The 15714-nt window shown below is 35.8% G+C and overlaps 2 protein-coding genes across 2 annotated transcripts in view; one reads left to right on the forward strand and one right to left on the reverse strand.

Annotated features, from left to right (window-relative positions):
* The window catches only part of LOC126001626 (protein unc-13 homolog C-like), an 853998-nt gene that overhangs the window by 451226 nt on the left and 387058 nt on the right, over positions 1-15714 (forward strand). The window lies entirely within an intron of this gene.
* Positions 1-15714, reverse strand: part of WDR72 (WD repeat domain 72) — a 205734-nt gene that overhangs the window by 70909 nt on the left and 119111 nt on the right. Inside the window, exons 14-16 of the mRNA XM_049769302.1 lie at positions 11416-12233; positions 7991-8088; positions 2270-2349 (exon numbers count right to left, since the gene is read on the reverse strand). Coding sequence (XP_049625259.1) covers positions 2270-2349; positions 7991-8088; positions 11416-12233 — 996 coding nt within the window. The remainder of the gene's footprint in view (positions 1-2269; positions 2350-7990; positions 8089-11415; positions 12234-15714) is intronic.

Raw genomic sequence — 15714 nt, forward strand, 5'->3', positions numbered from 1 at the left:
CACATGGAAAATCATTGAAACTTATTATTTTAGCTTCAGACACAAACATTACATAAAAATGAATTAACCAGATAAATATTAGAGACAGTCATGTCATAAATATTTAAAGAAGAAATAGATCAAACAATATAGAAGCTCAATACCACAGATGTATTTAGAGACTCAATAAAACAATTTTGGTAGAAAATCTTGCATATAAAATGTCCAACAAGGGGTTGGTACCCAAAATAAATAAAGAGCTAGTCCAACTCAACATAATAAAGCAAACAACCCAATCCAAAAAAAAAATGGAAGGCAAATGTAATAAATAAACTGTTCTTTAGAGAAAACATCAGGTGACTCAAGGGCACATGAAAATGAAAAGTTCAACATTATTATAATAAAGAAAATGCAGGGGCCGGGCAGTGGCGCTAGAGGTAAGGTACCTGCTTTGCCTGCGCTAGCCTTGGATGGACCACGGTTCGATCCCCCGGTGTCCCATATGGTTCCCCAAGCCAGGAGCAACTTCTGAGCGCATAGCTAGGAGTAACTCCTGAACGTTACCAGGTGTGCCCCAAAAACCAAAAAAAAAGAAAATGCAAATCAAAACTGCAGGGGGAATAAATTTATACTTGTGAGAAAAGTCATTTCCAAAAGATTATAAACAAATGTTGGTAAGGATGTGGAGGAAAAGCAATTCTGATTCTGTTGGTTAGATGGTGTTAGGTTACAAAGACATGGAGATTCCTCAAAATAGAAAAACTATCAAGGCCAGATAGATAAAAATGCAAGTAAAGCATTTACCTTGCACACAGCTGACCTGAGTTTTATATCCAGAATCCCAAATGTCCCTCCCACCAGCATTGACAGGAGTGATCACTAAGTACAAAGCAGGAGTGAGCTCTGAGCACTGCTGGTTATGGCAAGCATATTGTTCTAATACCACATATTTAAATAGTTTGACTCATACATGTCTATTATTAATTTTCATATTTTGAGATATATAAAATTATGTAATTATTAGATATTTTGTCAATCTATATTATTCCATATCACAATATAGACATACTTATCTATATATGAATGTATATATGTTTCACATGATGAAAAAACTTGGCTATGATTAATTTTATATGATACTATTTTCTGAAGATGAGGATGATATAATAAAGTTATAAATCAGAAGTGAAAATATCTAACTATGACCACAACTAAAAATACCATCACTGATCACAAAAGGCCCTGAGGTGGAAATGAGCTTGTGTGTTCTGGAAATAAAAAGGCCAAATAAAAAAGCTTGTAAGAATGGTGAGAATTATGAGCAAAGTGACTAGGGGAAAGCCATGTAGACAAGTTTATATCATAATTTCAGTGGCCATTCCAACTGTTCTTTTACGATTTATGGTACCAGCTTCTACCATTTATTTAGAGTTAACTTTTCTTTTTATCCTGTAACTAAGAATAATCATCCACAATTCGAAGTATTACTATTGCCATCTTCAAAATGACCTTGAAAATGCACAAAGATTTACTCTGTAATGAACAAATTTACCCACTTAGTTTTGGGGATCTAAATAAGCTATAAAGATGAGTCAGACATCCAAGAAACCAGTTCTATAATTTCAGCTCACAGATTCAATTTTTTTTGTTTTTGTTTTTGTTTTTTGTTTTTGTTTTTTGGGCCACACCTGGCAGTGCTCAGGGGTTACTCCTGGCTATCTGCTCATAAATAGCTCCTGGCAGGCACAGGGGACCATATGGGATGCCTGGGATTCGAACCAACCACTTAGGTCCTGGATCGGCTGCTTGCAAGGCAAACGCCGCTGTGCTATCTCTGGCCCCAGATTCAATATTCTTAAAATTACCTTTATACACTTATTTATTAGAATTGTGTATTTAACTAGAATTATAAATATATATATATGTACACACACATCCAGAGCAAATTATGGTGTCTAGAGATCCTTATGTCATGACAGATTTTGAAATTAAAAATAGAGAATTGTGCACAAATTAAAAGCCCTACTTACCCCAACATAAACTTCCATTCCTCAGTCCCCTCCATTCAAACACACTACCTTGTTATGCTCATATATACAGCTATTTTTACTATTCCTGTTATTTGTCTCTGCATTTGGACACATTAAATGAAATACCCTAGGAGAATTTTGTAAGGATAATACTATCATTCATCTCATTACTGGTATCTTTAGGTAAAAGGGAGCATAAGTGAACTACAGCAAGGAACTTTTACAATAACTTCAAGAACATAAACTGTATTATATCATACCTGCACAGATTGATCTCTCCAACAGGAAATTAGCTTCAAAAGTAATATATCAGTTTCAGAAATCTGGGTTTCATTCTTCCCTAAAAATACATATAAGATTATGCATGGGATATTAGAAATGAGTGCAATATTATTGTCTTCAAAACTATCTGTATATTTATTAGTTTACACTATGCTCTTGGCCAGAGCAAAAGCATTCCCCAACTTCCTTTTTTTTTTTTTTTTTTTTAACTAAGCCCTTTGACTTTTAAAAGTTTACCTGGATCTCACTGGACTCTCCCACTCCTGGTTGAATTGTTGATGGTAGAATAGAGGTCAGTTTTGCAAGCCCAAAGGGATCATGAGGCAAGATGCCTCAAACTCCATGGTTCTTCCCTGATTATCTTGGTTCATTAATTCATCACAGCTACCCTGCTTCAGTCCTATTCACCCAAGCTTGAAAATACAGTATATGGGGTGATTTTTACACACATTAACCCAAGTTCTTATTCCTCCCTCAAACATTAATGTTCAAGTTAATTCTTTGACTGGATGCCAAGATGAGGACAGTATTAACAAAACCATTGATGTCTTATAAAAGTATATTCATATGGACATGGAAACTATTATGCTGAGTGAAATGAATCAGAGGGAAAGAGATAGACACAGAATAGTCTCACTCATCTATGAGTTTTAAAAATACATTATTGTAATATATTACAATATACAATATACAATATACAGAGACAATAGAGATGAGGGCCAGAAGGACTGACTCACAATATGAAGCTCACCATAAAGAATGGTGAATGCAGAGAAATAACTACACTAACAACTATCATAACAATGTTAGTGAGTGAGAAAAGTAGAATGCCTGTCCTGAATACAGGCAGGGGGTTGAGGAAGAGGGAAATACGGGGCATTGGTGGTGGGAATGTTGCATTAGTGAAGAGGGGTGTTCTTTTAATGACTGAAACTCAACTACAAACATGTTTGTAATTATGGTGCTTAAAGATATTATTTAAAAATAAATAAAAGTAGGGGCCGGGCGGTGGCGCAAGAGGTAAGGTGCCTGCCTTGCCTGCGCTAGCCTTGGACGGACCGCGGTTCGATCCCCCGGTGTCCCATATGGTCCCCCAAGCCAGGAGCGACTTCTGAGCACATAGCCAGGAGTAACCCCTGAGCGTTACCGGGTGTGGCCCAAAAACCAAAAAAAAAAAAAAAAATAAAAGTATATTTATAGTCTTTCACATATAGCCAGAATTGAGAAGAGTCTAAGAGTATTTTTAATAAACATGTTAATACATAAAAGCAGATTTCTTTTTAATGCCTTAAAACCATCTTTGTAAATGTTACCAATAGAATGGAAATTCTAATATTTTCATTCCAACAGATCACCAAAATTTCTGATTATTTTCTCATAGAAAGAGTTTCTTAAATTTTGCCTTGCCAAGAATCAGTATCTATCATAAAGAAAATTAAAGACATATTTTAATTTGTCTTTACCCAAGTATACTATTCTGATTAATAGTTATAGATCAAAATTGTCCCTTTTCTGAAGGGGGATTGGGTCACACCTGGTGGCACTCAGGGGTTACTCTTGGCTCTGTGCTCAGAAATCGCTCCTGGCAGGCTTGGGGGAACACTTGTGATGGCAGGTGATCCCAGGTCACTTTACTAGTGTACTATAATTCCAGCTCATGTCCCATGTTATTATATGTTGCTTCTTTTATGCTTTTCTCTCCTTGATTTTCTATATTCTGATCTAACATTCTATATAAAAATTTTAAAGCAAGTGAGCTCTTGCTCATTTGAATTGATTCACAAAAGAAACAACAGTCTTCTACACACAAAAAAGTCCTTACCCCTGGAGCTGTGGCACAGGGGTAGGGCATTTGCCTTGCATGTGGCTGAACTAGGATGGATCATGGTTTGACCCCCCAGCATCCCATATGGTCCCCCAAGCCAGGATCAATTTCTGAGCGCATTGCCAGTAGTAGCACCTGAGCATCACTGGGTGTGGCCCCAAAAATTAAAAAAATAAAAAGCCCTTAATGAGTATTTTTTCCATTAACTGAAAATGTGCCAATATTCTCATTTAAATAAAAAATCAATATATTTAAAGCTTTTTAGTGGCTAATGTGTAGTATATAAGTGACACACCTCAGGAATGAGATAAAAATAGAGTTTTAGAAGAATAATTGCAAAAAATTTCTATTTATGTAAGTAAATCAATAATATATTTGAAATCCTAATACCAACTATTTAAATCATTAATACAATTTTTAAATAAAACACCTACATATGTGTATATAAATAGATATGCTTATATATCTCTAAATCTACTGTTACTTCTTGTACAAGATAAATGTGACAGGTATTAATAAAATAGAAATTGAGAGCAGGAAGCAACATAAGGAATTTTTTTATCCTTGAGAGGGGTTTCTGTTCTCAGGTATCACTCCTGGTAGTCCTGAGGGAACCTGATTTAGTGCCAGGGTTTGAATCTGGGTCAGATGAATGCAAGGTAAGTTCCTTAAACTTTGTCTCACCTCTTCAGTCTCCTAATTCATTATTAATATAATGATTTTCTTAATTTACCATATAATTGAAATGGCCAATAATAGTGCATAAAATATGAATTAAACAATATTATTTGAGACACTTTTTGTTTGCTTTTTATTTTGAGGACCACACTCAGTAGAGTTCAGAGGTTATTCCTGGCTCTATACTCAAGAATCATTCCTGGAGGTGCTCAGGAGAAATATATGAGTTCCCATATGTTTCAGGATTGACTGAGGAATCAATCCTAAATTGGCTGCATGCAAGGAAAATGCCTTACCTATCTCTCCAGTCCTGAGGTCATATAATAAATTTTTCATAAGCACAGCAGGAAAGGGAAATTTTCTTTTGATCCCAGTCTTTCTCTCTGTAACTCTGTTGACTCTGTGACTACCATCAAGTAAGTATGAGTCTCAGCTTTTGCTTTGTACATTCTAATACATTTCAATAATTACTAAAATTCTCACCTGAAGTAGAAATGAAAGCCAAATTTCCTTGGCAATGTCAGTGAGTCAAATAATTAATTGCAATTGCAAGGGGAAAGAAAACTCTAAGAAAAGATAAAATAAATATTGTGGGACAGATAGTGAGTAAAGGTGCATGCTTTGCATAATACCATCCTTGATTCATTTCCTGGCATCATACTCCCAAACACTTCTGGAAGCAACCCATAACTAAAGAGCAGGAAGCAACTCCCAGCATTCTTGAGTATGGCTCAATTCATTCTCCACTGGAAATATCTCAGTAAAAAGTGGCTCCTATTGACTTTTTAGAATAAACGTCTCAGAATATCATTTTATTTTTCAAGCTTTGACTTTATAGTATCAATGAGTGACTCCTTTCTTTATCTAATTACAATTTTTTATTTAAAAATATTTCCTAATGCCTAATTATATCACCAATGATATAAATACCAATCCTAAAAATTAGGAAAATTATTCACCCAGCACTAACTTTTGAGGTTGTTTTTTTCTGGCATAATAAGAAAAGATGAGGCCTACTTTGCCCAACTTTGCAATTCCCTCATTCAGCAGAAACCGCTATTTTCTATTTCCACTGCAAGTACAGGGAAAACTGAAATCTAGGATAAATAACTCTAGTAAAGGGTATTCTCTAAGGAGCAGGCATTCAACTCAGGCTGTGGTTTCTATAGAGGCTTGTAATCATGACTGGAGAAGTGGCCTCAAGGAATACAGAAAGTAAGGAGTTAGAGGGGCTGGAGCAGTGGCACAAGCTGCAGGGTGTCTGCCTTGCATGTGCTAACCTAGGATGAACCACGGTTCAATCCCCTGGTGTCCCATATGGTTCCCCAAGCCAGGAGCGATTTCTAAGAGCATAGCCAGGAGTAACCCCTGAGTGTCACTGGGTGTCGCCCAAAAACCAAAAAAAAGAAAAAGAAAAAGTAAGGAGTTAGAATCAGAGTGAGACTGATTTCTGCACTCCTCGATTTGACTGTTGTTTGATATTAAGTGTATTAGCTAATTTGAACCCAAATTTTTCTCAGGATATATTAGAGACCACTTTTCATATATTCATGGCAGCTTATGCATTAATTTAAAAGATGTAAATGAAGTGTTTGCATAACATTTGAAATAACCCAGCATTTAATTTTTATTTATTTATTTATTTTTTGGTTTTTGGGCCACACCCAGCGATGCTCAGGGGTTACTCCTGGCTGTCTGCTCAGAAATAGCTCCTGGCAGGCACGGTGGACCATATGGGACAACGGATTCGAACCAACCACCTTTGGTCCTGGATTGGCTGCTTGCAAGGCAAACGCCACTGTGCTATCTCTCCGGGCCCAGCATTTAATAATTTAAGGCTATTATAAATCCTTTCTTTGAAAAATCCCTGATGTTACTTTCCTTTTTTTTTTTTTTTTTTTTTTTGGTTTTTGGGCCACACCCGTTTGACGCTCAGGGGTTACTCCTGGCTAAGCACTCAGAAATTGCCCCTGGCTTGAGGAACCATCTAGGATGCCGGGGGATCAAACCATGGTCCTTCCTTGGCTAGCACTTGCAAGGCAGACACCTTACCTCTAGCGCCACCTCACCGGCCCCTGATGTTACTTTCCATTGGTCCTGAGAGCCTCTCTAAACTGCTGTTCAGGGAACCCTAACATATCTATCACTGTACAACTTTGGAAGCATCAGGGAATCCTATTCCATTATTGAAGAGATATGAAAATATATTATTGAAAATATGGCCCTTGAGGGTTGGGGTACATATCTAAAGTTACAAAGAACTTTAGTCTCATTAATCTATTCACCAAACCATAGTTCTAATTACTATCCAACCAAGAATACAAACAGATGTGCTTTAATTCCTTAAAAACCTAGTTCTAGGAATACAGGATACACCGTAGTGAATAAAGCTATCATTTAGGAAAGCATGGAGTTTACCTTTTAATATCATAAAGTGATAAAAATGGCATAGTATAGTAATGGAAAAAGATTATGAAAAATAGTAATAGGGAAAGGGATAGGAGGTGTGTGCCAGAGAGAAGGGAGAATAGCTTGATGATAAAATAACATTCAAGGGCCAGAACTGGGTTCAGTTTGGTAGGACACAATGACCCCAGGACCACTCAGAGCCACTGTATTTGGTCATTATAAAAATATTGAAGTGGCAATTGAACAAGAAACAACTAACCTCCATGAAACCTACATAAAATGAATTCCAAAGGAAATGGCTTGCCATATTTCCATAAGTGTGAAAAGACAGAAATAGAATAGATAAAGAAAAGGCGAAAGATGGATGTGTTTATATAATGATCTGAATAGGGCAATCAGATCCACTTGGTCCTTCAGAATTGTGTTAAGGACTACACTTTTATTCTGAGTGCAGCATAAGCCATAGATAGGTTTTAAACAGTAGTATGATGGTCTGAGACTTAGATCTGAATAATTGTAGGAAACAGGAAAATGAAATGAAGAAATTGAGAATAGATTGTGGGCTGGAGTATTTTGTAATCACTTAAACAAGAAAAAAATATTTATCTTAATAAAATATTCATATATATTCAAATATAGGCAGAATATAAAGCCATAATCATAATATATGTACAGACTTAAATTAGAAACATATATGCATCTCATTCTTGAGAGGACTCTTCAGTTTCAGAAAAACAATTTAATTTTATACCAAAAATGATCAGATAATTGTCCGTAACTCCTTTACCATTTCGTAAGTAACCGTAGAAGCTTGAATTCGTCAAGATTGTCAAGTTGTCAGAACTTTTTGCCTTGTTATAATACACAGATTCCACTTTGAAAGAACTGTTGAAAATTAAACAAAAGATTTTGAAGGCTGTAATGAAATATGACTGAAAACAACTTTGTGAATCATTGTTAATTATCACTTAAAACAAGTTTGAGGATTAGCCATGATTATTTTATCAGGAGCTTTTAATTCATCTCTCTGGTGTACCTTATTTTCTCACTTTTCTCCTGCCTAAAACCTGAAAGTCAATTAAATTAGAAATCTGAATCTACCAGAGTGATTCCACTGGAAAACATTTATAGGAGGAGCCTTGCTTCTTTAGGTAATGATATTTGTGGCTAATACATATTTGGATCCTAATATATGGTATATGCCAAAGAGCTCTTTTCATGTACTAGGGGCAACTGATGAAGAAAGGCTTCACTCTACTTCATGATTCAAGCAGAAGAAGGCATAGTCACCATCCAAGAATATTCTCATGGGCAAAGATTTTTATAATTCAGTTATGTTGGTGTCTAGTTAAGCACAAAAGAATTTCTCAACTTTCCCAATCCAAGAGACTTTGTAGTGACAGAACCATATTGTTAGAAGAATCTGGTATAACACATTCAGTACAGACTTCTTTCATTTCCTGAATGATGATATATAGCTTCTGACAATAGATCAACTCTGAAATGGCCCATTTCAGGAAGAACATTCTACTTCTCACACTTACATGCTAGCACTTGTTTTAGATATGATTTGTCAACATTTTGGGGGTTTTATGGCTTTTGGAATCACACAAGCAGTGCTCATAGCTTACTCCTAAATCTGCACTTGGGGATCACTCCTGACAATACACAAGACATGTGGAGTGTCAGTTGTCTGTGTACAGGGCAAGAACCGTACCCCTGTACTATCTCTCCAGCTTTGGAAAGCTATGACATTAAAATTAACTTGAATATAGTAATGCCTTTAAGGCTTCTCTACAGAAGATATATGTAAAGGCCTTCATCACCTCTAAAGGCAATTTAAACATATCATCCATGTCTATTACTTCATGTCCAGAACAAAGTTAGAATGAAAACTTTTGCAAACAATAACTAAATCTCAATTTTACTCTGTGGTATCATGATTCCAAAAACTAATACAGTTGATCAACAGTCAAATTTATAAAACTCTAGAAATTTTGTTGACCTATTCTAATGATCTCAGTTTCTCAAGACCCTAAGCTCTAAGGTTTAAGTAAAAAAGTTCTAGTCACAAGGTAAATTAATCAACATAACTAAATTTGCTCCCAGGACTTCAGGTGCCAGAATAACAGGATTATTTTTTTAATCATGGTTACTATATAAATATTCTTAGTAATCCCATATAGTCAGTCCCCTGAGTCTGCCAAGAGTGATTTCTCAGCACAGAGCTAGGAGTAATCCCTGAGTACTCCCAAGTCTGGTCCCAAAATAAAACAAACAAACAAACAAAAATAAAATAAAGTAATAGAAAAGAAGCTAACTAAAAAAAGATTTGGTGAGAGGTTCCCACAAGCAGTGCTAAGGAAGCAATACTCTACTGGTTCTTGATCATCTGATTTTGCAGTTTAGTGTAGGGGGCCTGAGGATGTGGTGCTGCTCAGGTCTTGCAATGGTGGGGGTTATTCAGGTCATCCTGGCAATATGAGGGGGGCTCCAGGTTCACAGTTATTAATACTAAGAAGTCCTCAGGCCTGCATAAACAGTATGCTTGTGGTGCAGAGGACAGCAGTAGGATCAGTCCCATATAAAGAATGCTCTTCAATCTCTCCCTGTACTAGTCTCTGGACCATTAATTTTTTTAATGATCCACTGAACACATCTATTTAACATTTTTAATGATCCACATATGCTACATTTACCAATATGTTTTTATTTGAAGCAATTAACAAAAAACGGAGAGGGTTCTGAAATACAGAAGCCTTTTAAGCAGAGAAAGCACAGCACTAGATATCCATATGCCCCACTAAAGCTCCCTACTGGCCTATAAGCTCACTGAGGGCAGAATTGCTATCAGTAAGGGTCCTTATATTGGTTGATTGGCCTTATCAAAGAGCAAAGAGGTCAATGACAGTTTACCCCCACTCTTATTTTACATGCTAAAGCTTTTTCCTTTGGATGAGTTTCTAAACAAATGAGAATTTCATCTATATTTCCTCTGCAAACAACTACTCAGGGTCTCAAGCATTTGGTGAACTTAACTCAATTCTCTAATATTACACTGTAAAAATATATAGTAAATTTTGAAGATAAGCAAACAGCTAAACTAGGTAATCTGGCTTTGGAATTAAACTCATGCTCAGGCTTGAATCAGAAGCAAAGGCACTGGTTTGTCTTGAGATTCAGTTTCTCTCCATAAGCCTTCATATCTCTATAGATATAAAAATGAAAAATAGAATACTTCTATGCAAGTTTTTCTGAGTATATTAAGGGAAATCATTTATATAAATGGTTTACAATGTGAGTAATAAAAAAAATGATATTCCTAAACTCCACTATCTATAAATGAAATACGGAAAGTTCTTATTCATTTTAACACTTCAAAGTATCAACTAAGTGACATGATTTGAAATAATATTTTAATGTTACTTCCCATGTGATATATAAATACTTAATGGATTTCTGTTCATATAATTAAATTTAAAAGCATATATAAATATGTGTGTATCTGTATCAGTGTATCTATAAAATTGATTTTCATCAGAACTATGATTTGCTAGTACATGTTATAAGAGCAATAAAAATATTTTAATTACTTCATTAAAATACATAATTTAAATTTGAAATTATGCCTGATCTCAATTATGTGAGAGAATTCTTTTAAAAAATGTACTCTATACTAAAATGGTTTACTTTATAAAGGAAGGAATGAAGGAAGAAAGGAAGGAAGGAAGGAAGAAGGAAGGTAAGAAGGAAGGAAGGAAGAAAGGAAGGAAGAAAGAAAGGAAGGAAGGAAGGAAGGAAGGAAGGAAGGAAGGAAGATAGGAAGGAAGGAAGGAAGGAAGATAGGAAGGAAGGAAGGAAGGAAGGAAGGAAGGAAGGAAGATAGGAAGGAAGGAAGGAAGGAAGGAAGGAAGGAAGATAGGAAGGAAGGAAGGAAGGAAGGAAGGAAGGAAGGAAGGAAGGAAGGAAGGAAGGAAGGAAGGAAGGAAGGAAGGAAGGAAGGAAGAAAGGAAGGAAGATAGGAAGGAAGGAAGGAAGGAAGGGTACTTGGGATAGAACTCAGGTTGGCCATTTGCAATGCGAGCTCCCTGCAAGCACCTCTGTTTTCTATAACTATAGCCCCAAATAATGATAATTTTAAATAATCACGTATAATAATCACAACTATCACTTTAAAATATAGATACATATAAATTAATAGATATGACTTACCTTTCAGTTCCACCTGAAGATTCTAAGGGCATGTTAACTAATTTATTAACTAAAAATAGTCTGTTCAATAAATAAATGATAGTATTTGACTCTTGCAAAGAATCACAATTATTTTCCAATCCTCTTGGCATTCCTGCTTGGCTAAAAAATGTCAATTTATATTTATTTGACAAGTCCAAAACTTTACTGGAAAATAAATTTACTTTTGAATATTCTTTTTTCACTTCCCCATTGCTTAAATCCCAACCTGGCAGCATCAATGAGAATTGATTTTCATTTGAAGCAAGTCCTAAAGAAATAGGACCCTGGAGCTTTAAAATATTAAGATGCTTAATGCAAAGATTATCTAATTCTTTATCCACCCCCCATGGCAAAAGGCAAGATAGGAGCAATTTTGCTGTGTCTATCATGAGGTTGGCATCAACTTTTCTGAAAGGTTTAGGATGTGTCTTTTTGGAGCTCTTCATTTTCTTGTGCCTTTTAATGCCATCATTTTCGTCAAAGAATTTGATGGTATTATCTCCTTGGACTGGGTTTTCATTAACAGTCTTGGCTGGAGCCTCTGCTGAGAGAGGACCACTGGCAGTTTTATTTCTCTTCAGAGTCAATGTTTTCTTCTCCACAGTGCTTCTGGCTCTTCGCAGAATCTCAGTGCCATAGAATGAATTGGAAGGGTCAACATCACAGATTTGAGTTGGCAGCATAAGTTCAATAAGGCTTTCCAGATCAAATAAAAGGATATGAGAGTTAATGTCACTCCATGTTGTCTTCACAGGCAAGACAGTAAAAGGTCCTGGGAAGGACTGAGCATCATTCACCTAAGGAAGAATAAGAAATTTATGTGTCAACTTTTTTTATTTTTGAAGTATTTTATCAAATGCCACATATTAAAGTGACACAATAAGAAAGTAATAAGTAGCAATTCAATAAAAATAATGTAAAAATTTTATCTTAGCTAAAATACTCCTTTCTAAATTAAACATTGTATACTTCAAGTATGCTTAAACTCTTACACTCTCATCTGATTTAGACCTGAAAAAAATTTTCTCCCTTTTGACACCTCTAGACCTGAAAATTTTTATATAATATCAGGTATATAAATGTTTATTTTATAAAAAATCATGAAGTCTACTATTAAACAAATATTTTGTTTATAAAGACATCAGTATGAAACATCAGTATGAGTGCTCCATACAAAGTCAATTATCTTCTATCTACTTCTTTGCTTTTTTCTTCTTTCAAGTAATTATGAGTTCCTTGTATTGTAGAAAATATTTTTACTGTGTATTTTTACCAACATTCAAAATCACATTTTCAGTATCTTTTTTGCAATGTCCAGGTAAATCATCAATAAAAGTTTCAATAAATAAATGCTCTGAATGCTTACTCTCTATGTACAACATAAAACATCAAAATAGTTCTACATAATGGTATAAAAACTGTGAGGTTTTTTTTATTTTTTTGAGGTGGTTCTGCATTTAGGGATCACTTCCAAAGAAGACTTGGGAAACCATATATGGTATCAGGGATTGAACCTAGATTGGCCACAATTAAGGCATGTACCTTACATACGAAACTACTTCTCTATCCTAGCAAGACTATGCTTTTTAGAAAAAATATATTTAGCAAAAAGAAATTGATTTTATATAATGTATATGAGAAAATTTGTGTATTTGACATATTAAAATTGAATATATTTTAAATGGCTTAAACCATTATTGCATTATTTGGGATTTTTAAGTAATATTTTCAGTGTTGACATGTTCCAGTCATATTTTTTTCTGTTATTGTTTTTATTATTGTTTGATTTGGGGGCCACACCCACCTATGCTCAAGGGTTACTCCTGGCTCTGTGCTCAGAAATCACTCCTGGAAGGCTCGGGGCACAATATGGGATGCCGGGGATTAAACCAGGTTCCATCCCATGTTGGCTGCATGCTAGACAAATGCCCTACTGCTGTACTATCACTACAGCCTGGAAGTCATAAAATTTTGAAAAACAAAGAATTAGTTGCTTTTTTTTCTCCAGAGAGGGGTTCCAACCAGTATTCAGGTTAAAACCTAGGACGGACTCAGTTAGATCCCCTGTGTCCCATATATTTTCCAAAAGCCAAGAGCAATTTCTGAGCACATAGCCAGGAATAACTCCTGAGCATCACCAGGTGTGGCCCCAAAACAAAACAAAACAAATATTATTTGCCACATCCCACTCAGGAGAGGCACACACCACAAGGTATAGTGCCCTCCTGAAAAGGAATTATTTGCCAAAAAGGCCCGCTTAGAGCAGTCAAAATCACTTGACCCTTTGCGTGGAGTGTTTGACCATAATTCCAAAAGTGGCTGTAACTATCTCTCTCTTTATTTTTAACCAAAATTAATAATCAGGCCTTAGTAAATTCTTTCTAACATAGGAGGACAGTACAATCCTGCCAAAAGTCTCCCACTTAACAGCTCCCTGTAATTTTTCCTACTTTGGCGCCAAGATCAGGTTTTTCCCAAAACTTAGCTCATAGTAAAACAATTTTCAGTTTTCTCCCTAAAACTCTAAAACATTCCTCTCTCTTCCCACTTCCCTGAAAATTACCTGTTTCCCTTCTGTTTACCCAAAACAAAGCAAACCCAAAAACAAACTGCCTTTTCACCTTCAGTATCGGCTCTTTAATATGATAATTTAAGCCAGAGTCCTCCATTCTTTTCCCAGTTTCTTTGATGTCAAGAATTCGCACCTGCTTTCCAAACCTCTAACCTTTAAAAGTCAGCGAGCTCAAAAAATAAATTTGTCTTCGTCTTTTGAGACGTAATTCCCCATACATTCTGTGTGGTTTCAATTCATTTCTACAATATTGTTCTGTCATTCGCCATTCCGTGTGCCCACTCTCTCCCCGTGGAATTTTTTCCCGAACTCCACGAAGGATCTATTTGCAGGCGCTGAAGACTGCAACAGAATTTGGCTCACAGCAATTATTTAAAAACATTTTTAAACAAACTATTACATTTTTTTTTCAGGGAAGACTTTCAAGCAATACTCAAGAGGTCTGAATGCACCCAACAATTCTCTGCCAACCAGGTGTACCATTTCAATTTAATGCCCCAAGGATGGAATATTGCACAGGTCTTGTGTTGCCAGGGATTACACAGGTCATATAGTTCTTAGGGCCCCCAAGGTTACATCTAATGAATGATGTTTGTTGCGCATAGAGGAAAAAGGATGCGGATCACTATGTGAGACTGTGGATGGAAACAGGGTCTGTCACGTGCAAGACATGCAAGAGTGGTACTTCAGTTAGAAAAATAACTACACTAGCAAATATATGGCAATTGTAGAGAAATAAAATTCCTCTCTCTAAGACTCATAGAGAATGGGAGAGGAGAAAAATGGGTAACAATTGTGGCAGGAAAGTTGCACTGGTGAAGGGGGGTGTGTGCATTTTATGGCTGAAACCCTATCATGAACATGTTTGTAGCCATGGTGCTTAAATTAAGAAATTATATAATGGGGGAAAACATAATAGTATTGGAATAAAGAGAACCCCTCAGATCAGTGAACTAGAATTGTATATCTTGAAAGAAATGCCAATTATTTTATAAGATAATGTTTGATAAAGGAACAAAAATTATAAATATTACCTAGTGGAGAAGGGAAAATTAAGTGGTGCTTTGAAAAGCATGAGCTTTTCAGCTACATGCAAGAAAATGTCAGATTTCTTTTCAGTACCAAGCAGAAAGCTCAAATCAAAATGATTAAAAAACCTGATATCAGGGGCTGGAGTGATAGGGTGTTTGCCTTGCACATGGCTGACCCCGTACGAACCTCAGTTCGATCCCCCAATATCCCATATGGTCAAGCTAGGAGTGATTTCTGAGTGCATAGCCAGGAGTAACCCCTGAGGATTACCAAGCTTGGCCCCCCAAATATAAAAAAATAAAACCTGATATCAGACTTGAAACCATAAGTTACATATAAAAAATGCATAAAAATTCTTAATTATATGGAGACTAGAGGGTGAAACACCACTAATCAAGCAAATGTAAGTAAAAATAAACAAATGGAACTACATTAAGAAGCTTCTGGTGACAGGTCTGCTGTAAATCTCAAGGATGCTTGCTTGAACGTAATTTCCCCTTTTGATCTTGCTGTTTTCAGAATTCTGTCTCTATCTGTGGGATTTGTCATTGTGACTAGGATGTGTCTTGGGGTGGTTTTTCTGGGGTCTCTTTTGGGTGGTAATCTTCGAGCATGCAGGATTTGATCACATATATTCTTTAGCTCTGGAAGTTTCTCTTTAATGATGTTCTTGA

The sequence above is a fragment of the Suncus etruscus genome, chromosome 2 (assembly GCF_024139225.1).
Source record: "Suncus etruscus isolate mSunEtr1 chromosome 2, mSunEtr1.pri.cur, whole genome shotgun sequence".
In the NCBI taxonomy this organism is placed as follows: Eukaryota; Metazoa; Chordata; class Mammalia; order Eulipotyphla; family Soricidae; genus Suncus; species Suncus etruscus.